General features: G+C 38.2%; 2 protein-coding genes across 7 annotated transcripts in view; one reads left to right on the top strand and one right to left on the bottom strand.

Annotated features, from left to right (window-relative positions):
• The window catches only part of LOC127579657 (lysine-specific demethylase 2B), a 196,989-nt gene extending 191,682 nt beyond the window's left edge, over positions 1-5,307 (bottom strand). For 2 of the 4 annotated variants that reach the window (XM_052032594.1, XM_052032599.1), the window contains exons 1-2: positions 5,168-5,307; positions 4,837-4,936 (exon numbers count right to left, since the gene is read on the bottom strand). The gene's annotated coding sequence lies outside the window, so the exon portion shown is untranslated. The remainder of the gene's footprint in view (positions 1-4,836; positions 4,937-5,167) is intronic. The other 2 variants (XM_052032595.1, XM_052032601.1) reach the window with 2 other exon arrangements.
• A 175-nt stretch (positions 5,308-5,482) lies between these two features.
• LOC127579660 (calcium release-activated calcium channel protein 1-like) lies at positions 5,483-18,124 on the top strand. Of its 3 annotated transcripts, XM_052032609.1 has the most exons (3): positions 5,483-6,031; positions 15,012-15,060; positions 15,277-18,124. In XM_052032609.1, exons 1-3 carry the CDS (start codon positions 5,918-5,920, stop codon positions 15,567-15,569), a joined length of 456 nt encoding a protein of 151 aa, XP_051888569.1. In that variant the 5' UTR covers positions 5,483-5,917; the 3' UTR covers positions 15,570-18,124. The 3 variants fall into 3 exon arrangements, with proteins under 3 accessions (XP_051888569.1, XP_051888567.1, XP_051888566.1); XM_052032607.1 differs by having other exon boundaries at positions 5,485-5,704; positions 15,012-18,124; XM_052032606.1 differs by having other exon boundaries at positions 5,488-6,031; positions 15,012-18,124.
• Positions 18,125-24,380: the final 6,256 nt, after the last annotated feature.

Here is a 24,380-nt window from a genome sequence, read left to right as displayed (position 1 = left end):
AGGGGAATATATGAATTCAATCATGTTTTCCTTGTGTATCAACATAGTTTGGTAGGATTCTCGATTGAGTGAGGAGATTCTGGATTCATGTTTCACTTAGGACCTGAACACATAAGTTAGACTGAGGTGACAATACAGCAATATTATATTGAGCATCATTCATTGGGTAAGATCTTAATTGAGACTCTGTAAGCATGCTTGGATAGATGTTAAACATCTCATTAACACAATTCAAAGAGCATAAAGTTCTACAGTGCAGGCCAATATTTTCCTTCACATACCTCCACTAAAATCAGATTAATTAATTTGACATCGTACTGCATTATGCAAAAACTGACTCTGATGTTTACTTGCAACACTTTGCCTCATTGTCAAAAACTTGCATGTAATGAGGATGCATAAGCTGTTGCGGCAAAGCAAGTTCTTAGTTCATTTCCCGATCAACCTGCAATAATAATCACACCGCTATTTTCATATTACATAAGGCAAAACTGGAAAGCCGGTTCAATAGACCAAACTCTTTCAGTGCCTCTCCTGTTGTCCAGTTTGTCTGCTTTCATGTGCCTACTTCCATTCTCATCTAAAGAATCAAAGAATCACCTGCAATGGGCTTCTCCCTCTGGTCCCATTGTCATCTCCGGTATCATGATGTGTCTGTTCTTGGACCTCTACTATTTCTCATTACAAGTTGCCCCTCTATGACATTATCTGTGAACACGTCATGTTGCAGATGTAGGCTGACGACACAGTTACATCACCACCACCATCTTCACTCCCTCCTATTTAAATCATTTCTTGTTCGACAACCAAAGTTGAATGAATGTGAAATTCCTCCAACTAAATGTTAAAAAACCTGATAAAAAACATTATGATGCTGGAGGAACTCAGCAGGCCAGGCAACATCTGTGGAGAAAAGCAGACGGTCAACGTTTCGGGTCAGGACCCTTCTTCAGGACTGAAGATAGGAAAAGGGGAAGCCCAATATATAAAAGGGAGAAGCACAGCAGTGATAGGTGGACAAAAGAGGGGAGGAGTGAGCACATGGTCAAGGAGCTGTGGAGCAGAGGAGATCACAGAGGGGGAGCAGTGAAAGAGGAACTCACAAAACTCCCGTCGAAGAGAGGGAGAAAACTTCTTCAAAGTGGGCATCCTTGAACAGACTTCACTGTTAAAAAACCTGATGCCATTATCTTCGATCCCCATCACAAATCCAGTTCACTAGACTGTGACCATGCCTCGGTATCTACAGCTAAACCGGACAGTTCACATTCCTGGTGGTGTATTTCTGGTAACACATTTGCACCACTACTAAAATTGTGTATTTCCACTTCTGTAGTGGAAATTTTTGCCTAACTCTGCTCCCACTCAGCACATGAAGTGCTCATCCATGCCTGTTACTTCCAGACTTGACGATGCATTCCTGGCCAGCCTCCCATAAATCATCCTCTATAAAGTTGAGTCTATGCAAAACTGCTGTTGATCCACCATCCCAGTACTCATTTGGCTCCCAATTATGCAACAACTCAATTTTAAAATTCTCATCCTTGCTTTCAAATCCCTCTGTGGCCTCCCCTTCTTATCTGAGTAACCTCCTCCCACTCAACAGCTCTCCGACATATCTGAACTGCTCAAATTATGACCTCTTTTGTAAGTGGGAATTCTTTGCAAGAAAAAATTGTTTGTAATAAATTGGCCATATAATCATTTCCTTCTAATCAACAATGAGGACTATTAATCTTCAATGTTGTTTTACATTCCCCACTTCCTCGTCTTGAAGTTCCACATGAATACCTCTGGTGTGAGGTTTAATCATCTGACAAGGATGACTTTGCATTATCTCCTTCATGGCAAGTGAGTGTCTGTGGCACAGTTTTTCAACAGGTTCCTCACATTTATATTTCCTCATTCTATGTGAACTGAATTGTTCCCTTTCTAAGGTCTCAGTAACTTTCCAATGCCTCTTAACTTCCTATAACAGTTGCACAAAAATGTAACCTGACACTCCAGCACTTTATAAAGGGGACGAAGCAGTGTTGGAGATGCTGTCTATTGGGTCAGTGGTAAAACCAAAGCCCTGCCTGCCTTCTCAGATGGACGTATTTCAAAGAAAAGCAAGGGAGTTATTTCCCATGTCCAGGCCATTAATGATCCCTCAATCATCATTACCAAAACAGATTACTTGTTCATTACAATCTTGTTCGTAGAATTTGCTCTAGACAAATTTGCTGCCATATTTCTGATATTACAATAGTGATTACATTTCAAAATTACTTTACCAATTGAAAACTGTTTTGAGCTGGTGTGAAAAGCACGACATAAATGCAAGTCCTTCTGTCTCGACAATCACCACAATTTGTTTACACACCTTTAACATGTGATCGTTATCTTCTTGTATTTTTCTTTTAGCAAAAATTACCCATTCCAAACATCTAATTAAGTGTAAACTAGCTGAAAGTTTTCCAATCTCATATTCAGGGCACTGCACATTCATACATTTCTCATATTTCCTTGTGACATAGGAGGCCATTTGGCCCATTGAGTCTCTGCTGATTCTCAGAACATTCCCATTCCCCCACATATTTCTTTGTAACCAATTATCTCTCTCATATAACCATCCTGTCCCCCGATTCCCCCACCATCCAACTATACTGGGGTAATATACAGTTGTCAACAGCCAACGTCTTTAGGATGTGGGAGGAAACCTAGTCACAAGGAGAACATGCAAGCTTCATGTATTCAGAAATGTGAGACAGCTATAAACTTGCAGTACCAGAAGTCATATATATCACTATCCTGTCCTGATGAAGGGACTCAACCCGAAACGTCAACTGTCCATTTCCCTCCATAGATGCTGCCTGACCCGCTGAGTTCCTCCAGCGTTTTGTGTGTTGCTCCAGATTTCCAGCATCTGCAGTCTCTTGCACCATCATATATATCACATTAGGTGATACTACCTTACAAGGGACCTTTCACCTCCCATCTAAATCATCTTGGAATCTAAAACACCAACCTCTGTGTACATTTTCAGGTTATTAGAACAGTTAGGGAAGCTAAATTCGATAATAAAAATGACAAATTTTTCATGCATGGTCTATGAAACACTATTCAAAACCAACCCCCAGTGGGATGCATCCTCTCCTACAAATAAGTACAAATTCAGATTCAGACTGAAATACATCACAAATCAAGCCAGACAGATAAGAAAAAAATAAAGAGTTAAGTTATTTTCTCCCATGTGTATTAATCTCTCACAAACAAATATATTTAGTCTGAAGCAACGGGGCAGATCGCATTATGATCTGCTCCTGACATCCAATATTGCTGATCATCTAAGTGGTATAAAGAAAAAAAATCTTTCTGCCTTGTATTCTTTTTTCCAAGGCTAAACCTCATCAGCAAAATGCAAAACTGGAAACACAACCTCACATGGCACATTAATTCATACAATTATCACCTTTTTACCAAATCCAAAACATTACTTAGCAGAGATTAGGATTCAGCACGGTCATCACTGTGGTTCTGGTTCAATCCCTAATCAGGATAGATGTCTTTTTTCCGGCTATTTAGATCTACACTAATCAATGCCACTGTACAAAGCAATACTTGCTCCTGATCAACCTTAACATTTATACCAGCTTTTATCTCTCCATATCACCATAGTTCTTTAACCATGTCATCCCTGGAAAGGAATTCTTCATCATCCTCCATTTACCCATTTTACAAGCATGGGAGTCAGAAATGTACAACCAAGGCCTAAGGAGTGAGTCAAAGATTTTTTTATAATTTCCTTGATATTTGTACTAAATCCCTTCACATGTAAAGATTACAGTATGATTTATTGAAAAGAAACTCATGTACATGCACCCAGTTTTCACTGTTCCTACATCCTCTTAGATTGTTACTCTTTAATTCATATCGTCACTGTTCTTTCTTTCCAAATGCACCACTATCCATTTCTCCATTTTAAATCATGTCATTTCACCAGTTTCTATGTTCTGAAATCTGTTGCTAACCTCCTCACTGATTAATGCATTTGAGTTTGTTGTCCTTTTAAGGACACTGAGAGTAGAGAGGCAAGTTTATAACTATACATGACAAATAATCACTTTGAGGAAATCTCTGATTATAGCTACTTAATTCAAACAAGTCACAGTTGATTTAAATGATGATAAAAACTACAAATTCCAAATATGTAATAGCCAGAGGTTGTTCATCAAATTTCAAAACAAAACTGTCACCCAAATAAAACAGCAGAATTTGTAACTTCAAGAAAGAATGTCAAAAAGGTTGGAATTAAACTGCTTTCTGATTTACATTTTTGACACTCTATAGTAACCCCGAGAAACCACATACAAATCTAAAGATAAATTATGAGTAACTCCATTATTGTAATCCCACAATCATCAGTGTGGATTTACCCGCGTTGCCAATCCCAATGCCTCCACCACCTACCACATTCTCCCGCATGTGAGGGAGAGGGGATTCCAGGCATCACTACAGCTGCCATCTTATGTTGGGCACCAGGAGGCACACATCTGAATGAAGACATTGGACCTATTTTTACCTTTTGTACTGCGTTTAATAACAGCCAGAAAATAATTAAGGGGCGGGGGGAGCTAGTTAAAATGATATTCTGTGAGGTCTAACTAGAGAGAGTACATTACAGCCAATCATTGACGGGAGTGAATATTATGCTGAAACGTTCAGTCACAAAAAGCTAACAGATTTAAGTTATAAGAATACCAGTATAATTCAATAGATTCGAGATGAATTCACAAGACAGATCATTAGCGAGAATTATGGCTTCAATAAGATTAAAAGGATAAATTAATTTACATGAACACGTTAAGAGCTTCCCACAATGATTTCCTTCGGGGCCTCACGATTCCTCACCCAGTACTGCCATGCTCTCTTCCACCACCTCTTCCCGCAGTCACTATATTTTTGTAATAAATATAAAACGATCATATGTAACTTTTTGATTCCGCTCTAATTTGTTACCACGCATCTTTAATGCAAAAAATCAAAAATGAAAAAATGCTTTATAATAAACTTTGTTTTTTTCATTTTAAACCCTCTAACCCCTCATTACGTGAATTTTTAAAGTGACACTGACTAAAGGCCTGTGTACAAACCACACCAAAGCGCATTAATCGGTCTAACTTACTTCGATATCGGGTCGATTTCCTTCTGATATGAGAACTGCAATGGGAGGTTAGTGTGTTGTGTTGGATGGGGGCGAAAATAGAATTAAAAAAAAGTCCACCCCCGCCACTACCAGGTTCTGGAGCCGTTTATATGCAAAACACTTTTATGTCCTTCCTACCATCATCTCTGCATGCTGCTTACCACAAACTGGCAGAGGCGGCAATAGTGAGAGCCAATGATTCTGGATTGGGAGGGGGAAGGTTGCGAGGGAATCATTGGTGTCTTGTGCAGCGAACCGATTGCAATCTGGGTCAGGATTTGAATCGATCTCGCTGACACGGGGCGGTGCGACACCAGAATGGAGTATCAGCCGGATCCCGGACTGGTTGATTGACAGCCAAGGTCTGGGTTTGGCTTGCTCAATGTAAGACACACAGTGAGCGACCAGCACAGGGGTTGGACTCGTTCCCTTTTTAATAGCTGCGCTTGATTCGCTCTCTTGATTCTGCTGCGGGCCTGTGGTTTCTCTCATGATAGTTGCACAACTGCTGAGCGGGTGCGTATGGAACAGGAGTTACATTTACAACAAAGGAACTTTTTTTCTTAAAATTCGAAGAAAATTGCGCCTTGAGGAGGAAAAAGAAAACCGCACAGCAAACCTCACCTGAGAGACTTGCTGTTGCTGGGACTACTTTTTCTCCGTGCTTCAAAGCAGGGGGAGAAATAACCTGAATTGAATTGGGAGAGTGTTTTTTTTCCCTTTTAAAAAATGAGTTTGAACGAGCATTCAATGCAAGCTCTGTCCTGGAGGAAGCTCTATCTGAGCAGAGCAAAACTCAAAGCCTCCAGCAGGACGTCAGCTTTACTGTCTGGTTTCGCCATGGTAAGTTTCTACAGCCGCAGAACGATTAAAGAATTCACTAAGTTGCTATGTCACTTAGCTACTATCTGAGCCCCGTGTTGTTCTAACACTTATAATCTACGCCCCTTTTTGTTAAACCCACTTAAAAATAATTAAGCACTAAATAATCGTTCATGGCTAGCATGTTTTGCAGTTTGACCAGTTATAAATAGCGATAGACACTGCACTAACAATGTTGCAAATTAACATAGCCACGTTTGATTTGCGTTGGGTAAAAAGAGTGAGTGGATGATTTCCGCACAAGAGTTTTAAAGCTCACTTTACTGCGGTGTAAATATCTGTAATTTACTATATCGTCAAACTGGAAATACTTCCAAAGCAAATGTGCAATTTAGTTACACAACTGGAGCGAGATGAATATTGGGTTTGTGGAACCGAATTTTGGGATCAGCAACGGTTGACTTTTTTCTGACATACTGCATGTAATATCGTTTGCAGGCAGTTTTTCAAAAATAATCTGAACATAAAGTGTTGATGAAAATCGATTTTTTGTAATTCTTCTCGCTTTCCCTCTCCAGAAAAAACTGCAGTAATGCAGCAGATTTCCACGTGTATACATGTCTTTCTTACACGGCCGTTATAATCAAACGCTAAGTACATTTTCAAGGACCTTAAATTTATTTTAACTTTTGCTTTTCTATTGAAGTGAAAAGATTTTAAATTTTCTTTGCATGTTTTCGAGCGTTTTGCAGAAATCGTTTTGATTGAATATCAGCGACTAAAAATCTACGCGGGGAGAAGAGCCTTTTATTGTATTTTACACGATTGTTTTAAATTTTCAGTGGCTTTTGTATCCAATTTGTAGAAATCATGGAATCTTCTTTATATTGGAACAAATACAATGTTGGCCATTAATTCATTTTTAAATATTTTGTTTTATCGAAGACTATACAAAAATAAAATTCTTGTCCCAATACTGATTTGTTTTTCAATTACTAGACCATGGAAATGGTAGCGACAGCTTGACCAGCTGTATAAAATCCTTGTCATATAGAAATCTGACGCCTCAGTTTACAACACCATTCTCCCATCGCCTTGTGAAGTTGACTGTGTCACGTTTCTATGGAGAACACAAGTCTATTGGTACAAATGACCGTTCCTCACGTGGGTTTGTTGATTGAGCATTGGGATTGCCAAACTCTTTGAAAGGAGTCTTAACAGTTGAATGGATCATTAAATATATAGAAAACTGGTTGCCTCCTAGGTCCCTAAATTTAAACTATTTAAGAGAGGCCATTTTTTAAAATAATTTTTTTAAAGCAATACTTTTAAATATTTGGCCCAGTCAGTAGGAGGGGTACATTTCCAGTGAGGGAGTTGGAGCCAGCATTTCAGTTGGTGATCTTCTAACAAAACTTCAAGTTGTTGATTGAAATATTAACTCTGTTTCAGTCATCACATATGTTGCTGGAGCTGCAAAATATTTTCCTTTTTCAGATGTTCAATACCTGCAGTGTCTCGTATGTAGTGTCTTATCATCTGGGAGTGTCTTTTCATGAATTTGACCGAAAAATTGGATTGGCACTTCATGCTAATAATTAAGTCAGTTGTTCATGGGTCGTAAAGAACAAGACCTATATTGTCTTAGTACATGAAAACAGAATGCAAAAAAAGAATTTGTCCATCATTAGCAGTATCCTTTAATCCCCTCTAGCCATTGGGACTTGGTTCACCATCAATTTACGCTGCAGGTCACTGAGGATTTAATGGTGTTCAATATTGTTCAGTGGAGATAAAAGTATTTCCTTAACTAAGTAGAGAAAGTCTGACAAATTTTATCCCAGGTTTTTTTTTCTTAATTTGTTTTGTAATTTTAGATCATTTCTTTGGAACATCATCAAACTTAATCCTACTTGCACTGGATAAAATGGCCACCACTAACATGATAAGATCTTGACTGAATTTAAAATATTATTGTAGTTCTCTCCTCTAGAATTGCTTTCATTCGTTGAAGAAAGACTTTCATTTATTTAATGCATTTGTGTACTTGGATAATCCTAAATTGTTTAGCAGCCAATGAAGTACTTTAGAAGTGTGGTCACTGCATGTAATGGATGAAATGAGGCACTCATCTACGTTACAAAAATAACAAGATAGTAAACAGAAATCGAAAATTTAAAAAAAATTGCAGGTGCTGGAAATACTTAGCAAGTTGGGTTGCATATGTAAAGTGAGAAACAGAGTTAACATTTAAGATGGGTGGCTTTTTATCAGAACTGGTGATAATGGACAGAACTTTTTTTGTAGTGGTGTTATTAAAGGAGTATTGACTGGGAGATAAGGGATCCTTACTCTAACATTGTACCTTGAGATCTTCGGCATCCACTGACGGACCAAATGGGGCCTCAATTTAATATCTTGCCCGATAGTGCAGAACTCCCTCTGTTGTACGGGACTATCAGCCTAGGTTTTTGTGCTCGGGTCTTGCACTGGGACTTGAACCCTCAACCTGATTTGGATAAGAGTTACCACCTAAACAATGACTAACATTGGTACAGATTTTTGCGTTTCTTTTTTTCGCTGCAGAAATAGCTTAACCATTCATCACCAGATATGTTTGGATCACATCAAGTATGATACATTCACTGCCAAAATTATCCACTACCCAAAGAATCATTTCTGCTCTTTTTGTTTATACAATTGACCTGCCTCTAATATTGCTTTTCTCCTTGTATATTCCAAGTCCTAGTTTGAACCTCTTCAAACTAGGACTTGGAATATACAAGAAGACAGCACGAAAACAGCCTTATTACATTTTCCATCATTGTTATTCTTTCTTTACCCCTGCAGTCTTTGGACCGTCCGAACAGTCATTCTCCAATGCTTATCTATGATCAGTCACATAGAGAGTAGCTCGTTGGTCATTCGTATAACCAAAACAGCAATATGGCCTGCCTTTACCTGTACCATTTTCTCTATAGTTCTGTGGCAGATAATCCTGTTCTGCTCTCTTACTACCATCTACACTTTGAACCAGTGACATCAGCAAGTGAGGTTTCTTGTCTCAAGTATTCCAATGACATTGGCTTGCTTACTTCAACACCTCTGTAAACGTTTTAATTGTCATTGTTGTTAGACTTCTTGTCTGGAATAGGAAACATTTTTGGATGTCTCTTTCGAAGAGCAGGTATAATTGGTTAAATCATGTCCTGCTGTGCTATTTGATTCAGTAGAGGGTGCACTGGGGAAGAAATGACATTTTGGCTGACTCCTGGAATCAAATGATTTGTTGTCACAGCACCACCTGTTGGTAGATAACCAAATATCATCAATGTTCAATATTAAAAATGTGTTTTGTTTTATATAAATCTCAAATTTTCTAAGTTGTTTTGACTTTCCTTGGCTTTTAGAGTCGTAGAGTCACACAGCACAGAAACAGGCCCTTTGGCCCAACTGGTCCATGCCAACCAAGATTCCCATCTAAGTAAACCCATTTGCCCACGTTTGGCTCATATCCCTCTGAACCTTGCCTATCCATGTACCTGTCCAAATGTCTTTTAAATGTTGTTAATGTACCTGCCTCAACCAGTTCCTCGGGCAGCTCATTCCATATACTGACCACACTCTGGGTGAAAAAAGTTGCCCTTCAGGTTCCAATTAAATCTCTTCCCCTCTCACCTTAAACCTATGCCCTCTAGTTCTTGATTTCTCCAACCCTGGGAAAAAGACTGTGCACATCCACCCTATCTCTGTTCCTCGTGATTTTATACACCTCTATAACATCACCCTTAATTCTCCTACACTCCAATGAAAAAAGTCCCAACTTATTCAACCTCTCTCCATAACTTAGACGCTCGAGTCCTGGCAACATCCTCGTAAATCTCCTCTGCACTCTTTCCAGCTTAATGGCATCGTTCCTATAGCAGGGTGACCAAAACTGAACACAGTATTCCAAATGTGACCTCACCAACATATTGTACAACTGTGACATAACATCCCAACCTCTATACTCAATGCCCTGACTGATGAAGGCCAGTGTGCCAAAAGCCTTCACCACCCTGTCTACCTACGGTGCCACTTTCAGGGAACCATGTATTTGTACTCCTAGATCCCTCTGTTCTACAACACTCCTCACTGCCCTACTGTTGACTTGAATGTCCTACCCTGATTCGTCTTCCCAAAACGCAATGCCTTCACTTATCCAAATTAAATTCCATTTGCCATTCCTCAGCCCACTTACCCAGCTGATCAAGATCCCTCTGTAATTCCTGATAACCATCTTCATTGTCAATGACATAGCAACGATATGTCAATAACAATAGTGTCATCTGTGGAATTGTTGACCATGCCTTGTACATTCTTGTCCAAATCATTGATGTAGATGACAAATAGCTATGGGCTGAGCACTGGGGAACCCCACTAGTCACAGGCCTCCAGTCTGAAAAACATCCTTCCACCATCACCCCTGCTTCCTATCATCAAGCAAATTCTCTATCCAAGTAGCTAGCTCTCCCTGGATCCCATGTTGTACTGAGTTTTTGTCAAATTTGAAAAAACTCAATCTATAACTTTGAGCTTGTGTTCAAAAAGAAACCAAGTTTTTTTTTATGCTGATAAAATTTCAAGAAGATTGAAGGCAGACAAATTATATTATTTTATGGATACTTAAATATGTTGAAATATTAGAGAAGATTTGTGTGGGAAAAATAGTAGCAAGTTAATCTTTTAAATCTTGATTTTTTTAATATGATTGCTGTGCCAATAACTTATGAAAATCCTTTGGATTGGCTCTTTCTCTCAAGCATAACAACAATCTAACCAAATGATTCGATTCTTTAACCTTGCTGACAATTTTAACCAAAGCTAAATTTTGGTTAAAGTTACAAGAATGGTCTCTGAAAAAGAAATAAGGATATCTTGATTTTTGTTTTAATTAAACTTCCAATGTAGATTTTATGAGTAAGTTCCTCTAAGGAACTTTCATTTCTGTAGCATTAGTCTGGTTCAAAAAACTGTTTTGCAATTGGAATAAAGTCTGGGCTAGTGAAATTTATGATCTCTTTGATGAAAAGAGAGTACAATGGAAATAGATTTTGGAAGTTAGTTCCAACAGGAACCAATCTACCATTTAAGCTTGTCCTCAACACAATGGTTGAGGACATGAGCTTAAATGGTAGATTGGTGCTTTGAGAAGCAGAACATGAATGCATAATGTACAGCTGGAGGGGAACTTTGGGGTAAGATGATTTGGAACAAAGGGAACTATTAGTGTGAATTGATTATGTGGAATTAGATGAGGAAATATGACATCACAAATTGAATATGCTGGAATTTTGACCATATCAATTCTTTTGGCAGAGCCAAATATACATAGTAATCAATTTTTGGTGAGGAATATTTGGCAGTCGAAAATATTGAAGTGAAAATCCTGAAGGTTTTTCAAATTAATGAATAAGAAACTCTGGCTAAATAAAGAAAACCTGGAGGGAAAATTCCATTAGGGCTAGGCAGCAATTATGGGACCAGAGTGGAAGAATACGAGAGGCAGATAATTGGTGAGCAAAGGATCAAGGAAAGGAGAAAATAAGGGACAAAGCAAATGCAGAGATAATGAAGTGCAAGCTATTTTAATCAAAATAACAGCAATTTTAAAAAAATAAAATGTACAACTGTGCTGAAATACTTTAAAATTTAGGATGGAAAATGGTTCATAGGAACAGATGATCCCTTGATTCCGTTAGTCCTAGTCTATTGGGAATATTTGCATTAGAGCTGAACTGTGGTTAACCAATCAATTTTCCAACATTACAGCAATGTCTATGCTTCACATAGGCTATTGGATGTAACCATTTCGTTTGTGATGTGTGGTTGTGGGAAGGCCATTTAATGAGGTTTCTTATTCTCTTTCCAAAAAGAACTAATGGAACAGTGAGTTCAAGCTGGCCTTGGACATCTTGACCAAAGTAGCAAGCCGCAAGCACTTTTTCAATAAACACCTTGACACAAGTACACTAGTTTTCCTTCTGCATTGAGAAGTTGTTTTTGTGTATTTGTGTCAAGGTGCTTATTGGAAAGATGATTAATTTTCATTTTTCTCATTGAATTATGTTGCCACATTCCCAGTGATCTGTTATGACCAGTACTTTTAATGTTTTGAAAACTCAAAATAGTGTCCAATATTAGACACTTAATATTATGCATTTTGTGCTTCTCAATTCAAAAAAGGGATTCAAACTATTTGAAACTAATGCATTCAAGATCTGCAGTGTATAATTTTTCTGCAAGTTTAGAAATTTAACCTGATTATTGTGATCCAGGCTTTGGGAAATCTGAAGTTAAATTTGTGTCCAGTTCTTTTTTAATTCTTAAGTTTACCTCCACAAATGATATAAGGCAGCCCTACGTTAGGGCTGTTGGAGTAATGAAAATTCGCCCCTACAGAATTCACAGATCACAACTCAAAAATTTGAGATGCAGAATAAAATTATATGGCGGGGGGGGGGGGAAGTAAAGAAATAAACTTCTTTTCAATTTGCATTTCTCGGTGCATGTGCAGATGACACTGCTTCATGTTAAGGAAAGTCATGATATGAACAATTTTCTAGGAATGCAAATCCCCTTTTCCCCCCTACGCAAGGGTTACCTGTACTTTCATTCTCTTGTGTAAAGTCAGTGGAACTTTTAAACTTGTACCTTGTAACATTCCCTGTAGATTCATAGATTTCAGAATCTTGATCTGCCGCTACAATTTTGTTCAGCCACTTGTCCCTGCACACAACTTCAGTTTCCTTATTCTTGCCTAGCCTCGTTTCAGTCTCTGAGATTAGCTATTCTTTATTGTTCTTCCCTGCCCTTGGCAGCTCCCTTAAAGCCTTTGTAAATGGTACCTTCCTTAACTGGTTTTTTTTCCCAAAAACATTCTAATAATCTTCTCCATTCATGGCTTTTAAAAACAAACGCTGTGTCCCCATAATCATTACACCTTCCAGCACACTGTGGTCATGGTATATGCCTGCTACAAAATGTATTGCAATTGTTTCCGAGGCTACTCTGACAGCACCTGCCAAATCCATAACCTCCACCAAGATTAAGGGTAGCAGGAGCACAAGGACACCACTACCCGAAGGCTTTCTCCAGCAGCTCCTGCCCGAGTCTCATACCATCCTCTCTTGGAAATATGTTTCTTCATTGCTGGGTCTAAATCCTGGAACTCCCCACCCAACAACTCTCAGAGAATCTTCACAAAGATTACAGCAGTTCATACAGGAAGCTCGCCACTCTTGAGGCCAATTAGGCATGAAGAATGAATGCTGGAAAATGAGTAAATAACCTAATGAGAATGAAATTAGAATACAAAATGAAGTCCCCTGAATTATTGGTGTTTTTGTTTTGCAGCCTAATTACATTTATAGCAGTGCATGACATTGCAAAGATGTAGCAACCTATATCATTTAATGTTTGCTTTCGTTGGACAGAGACTTACTTTAACTGATTGCAAAATGAGTTTGGTGCTGTAAACTCAAAATTGAAAGAAGTTGCTTTTAAGTTGTTAGAACTGCACAAATTTTTTTTCAATCACTGGATTTGAACACATTGTTTTAAATAAGCAAGTACTCCTAAGCTACCTAGCTCAGTAGTTTAATGCTGGCAAGAAGCCTGTCTCTTGGCTGTGATCTCCACCGGCTTATCTCGGAATAACAGTTGATTTCCATGGTGTTGTTTTGACCATGTTTTGCTGTAGTCGCTTTCACAAGTCAGGAAATGGTTTGGTTTAAATGAAACTGCACTCAGAGTGAAACAAGTTTAACAGGAAGCTTGTGAAAGTTGCATTTGTATAGTGCCATTGTGGCTTTGCATTCCATGATCAGTGCCATAATTTTGAAGTGCAGCTCCTGCTTAAATGTAGGGAAGTGCAGCCCCAAATTTTGCATAGACAGTTAATACAATTAGATAACAACCAGATAATTGGTTTTGGGTTACAACTCCCTCAGCAATGTATGAAAAGACAAGGACTAAAATTTGTGTGAGTGAAGAACAGATTGGCCAAAAAATCTAATTGAATAAAAGAATGGGCCTGGAACTGAAAGGCCCACTTGTGTTAGTGGAGTTCCTTTTTAAGAAATGTTCTTGCAAAATGTTGGAAATACGTCAAACTTGCAAAATGTTGGAAATACGTCAAACTATCTGGATTTGTTCAGTGTTTGATATATTGTTTTAGGCTTAGTTTTTAGTGCAGTTATGCCATGATGGGGAAGTAACAGTTGAGGGTTAACACCTAATTGGCCCAGATTTCCAGTAACCTTTGCTGGGAGTCTTATTTGTGAATTGTAGAGATAAAGCACAGGTGACCATTGAATCTGTGTCTCTTTTGAAGGGCAATTCCAATTTGTCCCTTTTTGGCCCTGTGTTTTCCTTATTACCATTCATCTATTTACTCCTTCGACATGCTCCATAATTTTGAACACTAGTATCAAATCTTTTTAATCAAGAGAACCGCTTTGGGATGAACACAATTGGATTTGACTATGATCCCTTTTGTATTCAAATAATTTGCCATTCGCTATTGCAGATTCAAGGGTAAAAAAGATTTTAAACTCCAGAAAGAAACAAATAATGAAAGATGTGCAGGTGAACAAGAGTATACAATTCCAAGAACAATATTGATTATTGAGGTATTTTGCCAATTCGGTGGGAGGAATGGGACCACTCTATACTTTTCTCTAATGTGGACACAAAAGATCTTGAACAGGGTCTTGGTCTTGTTTAGGACAGGACTATTAACCCAGGAAGGGAAGAGGCTTTTTACATTGGGATTATTACACAGTCCCATAAAGAGTTGTGAATGTGACCTGAAAAATTGAAATTTTGTGAATGAGACAAGAGGCTTAGAAGTCATAAAGCTGTATAGAACAGGAAGGGGCCCAGAAGTGTTAACTCGACAATTACCTCATGTACTTCAGAATTCATTCCAAATAATTGTTTGTTTGTTTTTCCATTTTAGGTAGCCATGGTGGAGGTACAGCTTGAATCGGAAAACGATTACCCACAAGGTCTCTTGATCGCTTTTAGTGCCTGCACGACTGTATTGGTTGCAGTACACCTTTTTGCTCTCATGATAAGCACTTGTATTCTTCCAAATATTGAGGCCGTTAGCAACGTCCATAACCTCAATTCTGTCCACGAATCGCCCCATGAGCGTATGCACAGGCACATTGAACTTGCATGGGCCTTCTCCACAGTTATTGGGACCTTTCTTTTTCTTGCAGAAGTAGTGCTACTGTGTTGGGTTAAGTTTCTTCCATTAAAGAAGAATCCTGTGGAAGTCACTATGGAAAATAATTCTACATCAATATCACCTGGAAAAGCAGCGGCTATTACATCCACAGCGATTATGGTACCTTCTGGAATAATTTTTATCATTTTTGCAGTTCACTTCTATCGGTCATTAGTGAGCCACAAAACTGAGCGAGTTGAAAGAGAATTGGATGTACTTGTGCAACTGCAGGATCAGCTGGACAGAGGGGACACATTGCACCCTGCTGGTTCTCACTTTGGATAAGATTAGTTTTAAGCTATTGGAGGAATAGCCTTATGACTAGTTTACAGCACTTGGTGCATGAGATGACTTAACTGTTATACAACCTACAGGAGCTATCTAATCTTCAGTACTACTATTGAATACCTTGGGACAATAACCAGCAGAGAACACCTTTTTTTTCTCATCATTTTTAAATTCAAATTGAAATGACAAAGTGCATGTATTTACTTTGGATTTGTACAGAATTTTAATTGGATTGTTTAAACTTTCATTATTAAAGAGATGGGGATGTATGTGTGTTATACAGGAGTGTCTTAATAACAAAACGAGATGATTTAATGTAATGCAAAGGTTTCTTTCTCTATTTATAAAACATTTATTTATGGGATATGTAGTGCTGATGTTCAAGCAGTAGCTATCACTAGTAGTTAATTTGTTGGTGAATTGAGGGAAATTGCATTTTGGTCAGAGATCCAAGTTATTGACAAATCATCTGCATAACTAAGTGTCTCTTGACTGTCCGACTCTGGTCAAATGCTTGCTATTTGCTTTATCCAAACAAATTGATTGTTACTGTCACCTACGCCAGTCCCTGTTCTGTGCATACAGCACATCTATCTTGCCTGTGCCAGTCCTCTTTTTGAGATATTCAAATTTCCCCTTTTGTACATACTAATTAAATCAGACTGCTATATTTATTCTCACTCCTGCCCTTCCATTGTCAGTTACCTTAAATGTATCTCAGATTACCAATCATTATGTTGGTGTAAACTGCATTCTCTGTCTAGTCTACAAAAACCTTTCATAATGTTAATCACCTTCTAACATGACAGTATCCTTATTTTTCACACATTTGGCACTGCTTACCAATCTCCCTCTCTACCTTATCCAAGGCTGTTGTCAGATGCCATGCTGCTGAGGAAAGGGAGAAAGGAAATGCAGTACAATAAACTAGCAGTGTACATAATAGTGTTCAAGAAATATTCTGTTGATATGTGAACACAGTATTGTAAGAGAAGAGATGGGTCTCCTCAGAGACTAAAAAGGAAACTTGCTCATGGAGACAGAGGATGTAGCCAAATGAACACTTGACATTAGTCATCATCAAGGAAGAAACTAATGCTGAAGTCTCAGGAAGATATAATTGAGATTCTGAAAGGGCTAATTGATGCAAAATATCAGAAAAGCTACCTGCATCTAATTGATCACCTACTGATCAGGTGGGATGCACACCAGATTGCCTTAAGAACAACCGGTTTAAGGATGGATCCAGTAGAACGGATGAGGAACAACCATGGATATGTGTAATTGGATTCCCCAGAAAGCCTTTAAAGTCCCTTAATGTAGATTGAGAGTTAGTTAACAGATAGAAAATAAAGAATGGGAATAAATGGGTTCAGGTCACAGGCTGTGGCTTGTGAAGTATTGCGGGGATTGGTGCTTGTGCTGCAACTTTGGACCATCTATATCAATGATATGCCCAGGGGGCCAAATGTAACAATTCCAAATTTGCTGATGATGTGAAACTGTGGGAATGTGAGTAATGCTGAGGAAGCAAAGAAGCTTAGTGAGGAAATTGAGCTAAGTGAGTTGTGTGCCTAATGTGGGATAAACACAAAAATGCAGCATATTTCTTAAATGGTGGAATTGGGAAACGTTGATGTTCAAAGGGATTGGGAGTCATTGTCTATAATGTTGGCTTTCATTGACTTGCGTACAATGAGGAAGGCAAATTGATTGTTGGCTTTTATTACCAAAGGACATCTTGATGGTGTAATTACTACTACTGCCTCACAGCTCCAAGGATTTGGGTTCACTCTTGACATTGGATGCTGTCTGTATGAAGTTTGTACATTCTCCCTGTAACTACATGACTTCCACTGGGTGCTCTGGTTTTCTCCCACATCTCAACGACAGGCCAGTGGGTAATTGGCTACCTCTTAGTGTGGGTAATTGGTTACAAGGGGGGAATTGATGGGCATGTCAGAGAGAATAAATAGCAGTGGTGTAAGGAAATAAGTATGTGGGAATGGACCAATGGGATTATGCTGCCGGAATTCCCTTTCCTCGTGGGCTGTTGAGCTGGGGACAGAAGTGGAAAATGCTGAATAGAAGATCAGCCATGATCTTGTAATGGAATGATGGTGAAAATCAACTCTAGATGCTAGAAATCTGAAATTTAAAAAAACAGATAAGGCAGCATTGGTGGAAAGGGAAATGGAGGTGATTGGCAAAACCAAAAGGAAGACAAGGAAAGCCATTTTATAATGCAGCGAGTGGCCAGGTCTGGAATGCCCAGGTAGTGGTGGCCATGGAGGCAACTCTGTTTACAACATTCAAAGGAGAGAGGGACTAGCTGAATTGTTCTTGCACAGAGCTAGTACAGACTCCACAAACCAAATGGCCTTCCTCCAGGCTGTAACCATTGTGATTCTGGTTTTATTGATGACACACTTCATTAGCAGGGGTGAGAGAGCAAAGAGAAGAATAATGTAAGAATAAAACATATTGGTTCCTGTTTAAGATATCCAGAATGATAATACAAAGGCAAAATACAGCAGGTGCTGGAAATCTGAAATAAAACGAGATAATTGGAAATACTCAGGTTCTGAATTTTTTTAAAAAGTCAATTCACCTAAGACATTGGGGCAGGTCATCACCCTTGACGCCCTCTGCCAGGACTTGATGCTTCTCTACCGAGGTCCTGAGGTCTTTTGTTGGCACGTGCTTGCCTCAGCCTACACTCACTGCTGCCATGGGTTGGTGGATTTCCATACACAGTCCAATGTGGCAACGTACTTCCAGACTTCACAGCTCCAGTTCCATTGAAATCAACAGGAAAAAGGGATTGTAGTGAAAACAGTAAGTAGGTGTTTTTAATTTGACTTCAATTCATTGGTTTAAACTTAATTGTTGATGTGTGAATTTTTTTTAAGTGTTTTGTTCTTTAAAGTTTGGAGTGTTTTTGAACGTGGAAGACATTAATAAAATTTAAGTGACTACTTTGACAGCTTAATTGTCTGTCAAAACCATTCACAGTGCAGTTGGCCATTGCTGGGAGAAGCATTATTCTCACTGCATTGTGCTGGGCCACACTGATGTGCTGGGATTCAGCCTCCAAGCAGAAGGCCACCATATGGGGGGGAAAAAGGTCTCTTCTATGAACAGAAAGCCAGAGAACTTGGCAGCAATAAGACTGTCCCATAGATTCTGTTTCTCTCTCCATGTATGCTGCCTGATTCGAGTATTCCCAACTTTTACTCCAATGGTAACTTGAATAGTGGTTCTAACTTGATACAAATTAGTAAGGGAAGGGGTAGATGTAAAATAGACCAATAGTTTATGTTTAGACTAATAAAACACTTTAATACAGCTTATCAATTTGTTCATACTATTCATAGTCTTGATATGCACAGCCCCTTTTATCTAATTTGCTGGGTATATGCAAACTTTAAGCTTGCAACGGAAATTAATAATATTCCAGTGTCAATGGTTTGAAACACTCTGGTCCAGCATTTTGTAGTCTGGCAACTCCTGTGGTCCGGCATGCCTTGAATCTGTAGTACATATCAGTACTAATCAATATTCTAAGGTCTAATTAAGATCTAAAATTTAACTAAGATCTGTAGTAACCTGTAGCTAATTAATCTATCAGTGCAACATTTGCAATCTCAGTTGACAGCGTTTCTAAGGAGCCCTTGCATAAACTGGGGAGTATCTATACTTTAAAACAATTCTCCTACTCAGAGGAAGCTGATCAGGACATAAATTGTGGTCCAGATTTTCCATGGTTTGCATAAACTGGGGAGTATCTATACTTTAAAACAATTCTCCTGCTCAGAGGAAGCTGATCAGGACATAAATTGTGGTCCAGATTTTCCATGGTTTGATCCCAATAGTGCTGGTCTAGAGAGTTTCAACCCGTATCATTTTACCAGATCTGAATTATACTGTTTGCTGCATCTTGTAAAGGCCCACTGTTTAGTGACAAATGTATCCATGTCTTCTTTTTGCCCTCCTAATTTCCTCCTTAAGTGTACTCCTACATCAAAGGACTTGCTTGATCTATCAGTGCAACATTTGCAATCTCAGTTGACAGCGTTTCTAAGGAGCCCTTGCATAAACTGGGGAGTATCTATACTTTAAAACAATTCTCCTGCTCAGAGGAAGCTGATCAGGACATAAATTGTGGACCAGATTTTCCATGGTTTGATCCCAATAGTGCTGGTTTAGGGAGTTTGAACCCGTATCATTTTACCAGATCTGAATTATACTGTTTGCTGCATCTTGTAAAGGCCCACTGTTTAGTGACAAATGTGTCCATGTCTTCTTTTTGCCCTCCTAATTTCCTCCTTAAGTGTACTCCTACATCAAAGGACTTGCTTGATCCCAGCTGCCTATACCCGACATGTGTTTTTATCCCGCATTGACTAGGGTTCTTTAATCTTGCTGGCTTGCCCCTCACTCTAACGGGACATGCTGAGCCTGATGTCTTCCTATCTCACTTTTAAAAGCCTCCCACTTGTCAGATTTCCCTTTTAACTGGTAACACCCTCTCCTAATCAACTTTTGCAAGTTTCTGTCTAATGCCATTAAAATTAGCCTTGGCCACATTTGGAACTTTAACTTGTGAGCCAGTCCAATCTTCTTCCATAACTATCTTGAAAATTAAAAAAAAATGATGGTCACTGGTCCCAAAGAGCTCCCCCACTGACACATCAGCCATTTGCCCAGCCTCATTTCCTAAGAAGAGATCAAGTTGTAGCCCCTTCTCTAGTAGGGCCATCTACATATTGCTTCAGAAAAATTTTCTTAACACACTTAACAAATTCTGCCCCAACTAATCTCTTAGCATATAGAGAAAGCAATTGCCACCTTGAAAGACGACAATCCCAATGTGAAGTGCAGTGTTAAAGGTAGCCATACAATAAAAAATGCTATGCTAGGCTTTGCTGTAAGGAGCTTTAGCAAGGGAGCTATCCCGATGCCCATCAACACCTTCCTTAAAGCTCATTCATCAGCCACCCAGGAACAATCACAGGAAGAATCCTCACCTTCATGCCAGCACTATTAAGCTCCGATTCACCAGGATCACCTTCAACCAAATACCAGGGCTGATCTTATTGCTACTTAAGTTCTGTATTCCTGCCCACTTGCAATAACTTTTTGCTTGTAAAGAATATGCCTCAATGATGATTCTATTTCCACTAGCCTTTTGAGAAAGAATTCATGACCCATTCAGAAAAAAAATCTCACTTCTGTCTTAGATGGGTGAGTTCTTGATTCTCCAACAATGGGATATGTCCACCCTGTCAACACCTCTCAGGATTTTGTACATCACTTGATGAGTACCCCAAAAGGATAAATTTTGTATGTTTTATCCTAAGATTTAATTGTTAATATTTTATTTCAGATACTTGTATTAAGATATTCTGCAATACATTAATTTTGGACCTAGGTCTGGAATGCAACCAAATTTTTATATTGAAGTTAATTGGAAATGTGTTTTCAACTTTGATTTTTTTTGCTTAACAAAACATTTTTCCAGACTGTAAACTCTTTATAAATAAAAGGGTCTGTATCAGAAATCATTTTGCACTAAACAATATTTTTGTAGCATCACACTAAGACCTGAAAAGGAGAAACCTGCCCTGAATATTTATGCATACACAGTAAACAGCTAATAAATTTGAGAGAGTAATTTGAGACTCCATGCAAATCAAATCTTTCCCTTATTGAATGTATATGCTGTGAACTATCTGAATATTTGACAAAATATTAAATGCAGTGAAATTTAACCAAGTTTACAAGTTACGAAGGTGGGATTGTTGTTTGAGGAAAAACTTCGTGTTTTGCTGAATGTGACTAGGTGCTTGATATTGAGCCTTCTATATTTTTAGTATTTTTCTACCTTTTTATTGAGTACATTTTTTTTAAAAACTCAACATTCACTAGATTTACAGACTTGGCCGGTACAATTTGTATGAATTTGGCATTGACCCATATTGGTGAGTTTTGAACTTTTATACTATACAAGAAAAGTTTAGTTTTTTAAAAAATTGCAACTTTTAAAGTACAGTTAGGGATTTTATTACCTTGTTATGTTTTGGGTATAGGTTGCATTTCACTTGTCTGCTCTGGCATCTATTATTGTCATTTGTGGGTCTGCGGTGTGTGCCTCCTGACCTTGCTGTTTGTACAAATTTTGAGATACCCAAAAGTAATTCATACTTTCTACCAGAATGTCAAGTCTATAGAATTCTGCTTGACCAGTCACTGATATATAACCAGCCTCCCTATTGTCCAATTATAGAGAGGATACATAGACAAGCCCCTGCTGGTTCAGCCTTCAAATCTGTGATTTACTTTGCATCAGTTCTTTTTAAACAGATGCTACCACACAAACATATTACCTCTCTATGCTGAAGAGAGATGGCATCCTTCATATTTAATGATTCACGCAAGAAGGCTTATTCGGTACCGATGTCAGGTCCCCTTCTGCTTGCAAGTCCAACAGCTCAACTGACTTGGTTGCTTTTTCTTAACTTTCTCAAATTATCATGGCTTTGGTTCTCCTGAGCAAACCATTATGCTTTATTATATTTCTAGCAAAATAGTTAGTGTCTGACTTTTTGCTTAATATTGGTTAAGAGTGGCTAAAAGGTTTTTTTTTAGTTTCTCTTCCTCTTCGGCTAATTCCCAACTATCTGTATCACCTCAATCATTACTGACAGAGACCTTTTCCAGTACAGGCAAAAATACAAAATGAGAGTCCAGGCTATTTCTAAAACAAGTATATTTTAAGCAATTTGACACACAATTAATCAACCAAAAATAGAATAATTTACGATCATATCTGAATTCAAGTTTACAAAAATAGAAATGGGTTTACAGCAAGACAGTTTTCAGTTTGTACTTTAAATACCAAAGCTTGGGTGCATTTTATAAGACAAGTGCTACATGTACAATTGCAAAAGGTACTTTACCTGACCATAAAACATCTTGTACTTTAAAATATTAATGTAAATGTTTACAGTGTAATTCCATGAAAATGTCTGATCATTAGAATTTAGGTTTCCACCTGGATTTTCAGGTAAGGACTGTCAACAGAAGTTTAAGATTTTCCAAGTTATAGATGCTCTTGACTTCTTAAATCTCTTTTTTTAAAAAAAAAAGTCACGCCTGATGTTCATCATCATCTGAATTTTGTTTGAGATACAATAATAGTACCAAGTGAATTATGTTATGGAGAATGTAAATCAAAAAATCTGCAGATGCTAGAAACCTTAAGACACAAAATGCTGGAAACACTGTTAGGCAGCAACTGCAGGAAGAGAAACAGTGGTCATGTTTGAGGTCAAAGACCCTGACAAAGAGTCTTCAGCCTGAAATGTTAACTTTTTCTTTCCACAAATACCACTTGACCCCAGTGTTTCCAGCACGTCTTGTGGAGGACTCTGCATTAAATGTGGAATGGCTCAGGAGAATACTTTCCTTGTGTCTCCAAAGCATACATTAACCCAACTTTAAAATGCGCAGTTTTGTTCTGTCATTTAGCAAATGCTTCAATGTAGATACAGCAACTAATTCTTAAATCATGATAATTGTGTTTTGAGTAGTGAACTGCCAATAATCCAGCACTTTTGACTCTTTTTGGCACTGGACTAGCAGATTTTCTGGACTACTTTCAATACACAAACACAATTAATTTTGTCTTCCTTTTCAAAAAAAAAATTCCAGTGAACCAGATGAGTTTAAACAACTTAGGAACAGGACCCGAGTGAACTAGATGCTGAACCATTAATATTTCTGAACAATGATTACAGATTATAATAATTTTAAAGTAGTCTTCCAGACTGTCATCCAGATCAAAAGGGACGTTAGTGTAGGAAATATACTTGCAATAAAAATAATCCTTGTGACCTTCGAGGTTGTCAAAAGGATCTTTGTTAATATTTTCAATATTGGTCATCCTTGAGGCATTTGTTTGCTTTTACTAATCAACACTGAGCAGTAACTGTATGGAAAAATGTAGTTCAATACCATTGTGAATGTCATAGCATTTTTTTCCTGTGGTGTACATATCTTTAATCCCAGTGATTTGTAATTGGCAAAAGATCAGAAAACCTGAAAATACACAAAATCTAGTAGATAAGTTGTAGGGCAGCATGGTAGTGTAGTAGGTAATGTTACTGTCTCTCAGTTCCAGTGACTCAGGTTCAATCCTGATCTCTGGTGTTGTCTGAAAGGAGTTCGTGGTTGCCTGGGTTTCCTCCTATATCCTGAAAGCTTACAGGTTGGTATATTAATTGGCTACAATAAATGATTCCTAAGGGGATGGTGGAGGAGAATTGGTGGGAAGCTGTTGAGTGTGTGAGAGGATAGGTTGTGGGGAACTGGGATTGATGGGGAACTGGCCTGGACTTTGATCAGTCTCCTATGTCATGAGAAATAGAATGCATCTGTATGTTTTCACCTGTGCTGTTAGAACAGTGGGGTTAAATTCTGTTCTTAAATGCATTTGCCAATCATTCTTTTATAGACATTTATTGCTACTTTCATTTCCCCTCAAGATATTTTCTAGAACCTGAAGCCAGCTTGAGACCCTACCTATTGGAAATTCATCAACTTTTAAAACAGTTTATTTGCCTGTGCCCAATTTAATCTACTTAAAGTGTTTAGCCATCTTGGGGTTAAATAATGTTCCTTTTGAAATTGGATCTGGAACATGCTTATTTTTAAACAAAATAAAATCTTCCTCAAAATGGTCATACCTGATCTTGCTAGTCCTGGCACACTCACTAGCATCAACTGAGTGATTTCCAGACATAT

Source organism: Pristis pectinata, chromosome 17 (genome assembly GCF_009764475.1).
Source record: "Pristis pectinata isolate sPriPec2 chromosome 17, sPriPec2.1.pri, whole genome shotgun sequence".
In the NCBI taxonomy this organism is placed as follows: Eukaryota; Metazoa; Chordata; class Chondrichthyes; order Rhinopristiformes; family Pristidae; genus Pristis; species Pristis pectinata.
The sequence above is the reverse complement of the archived record's forward strand: the minus strand, read 5'-3'. Positions and strand labels throughout refer to the sequence as shown.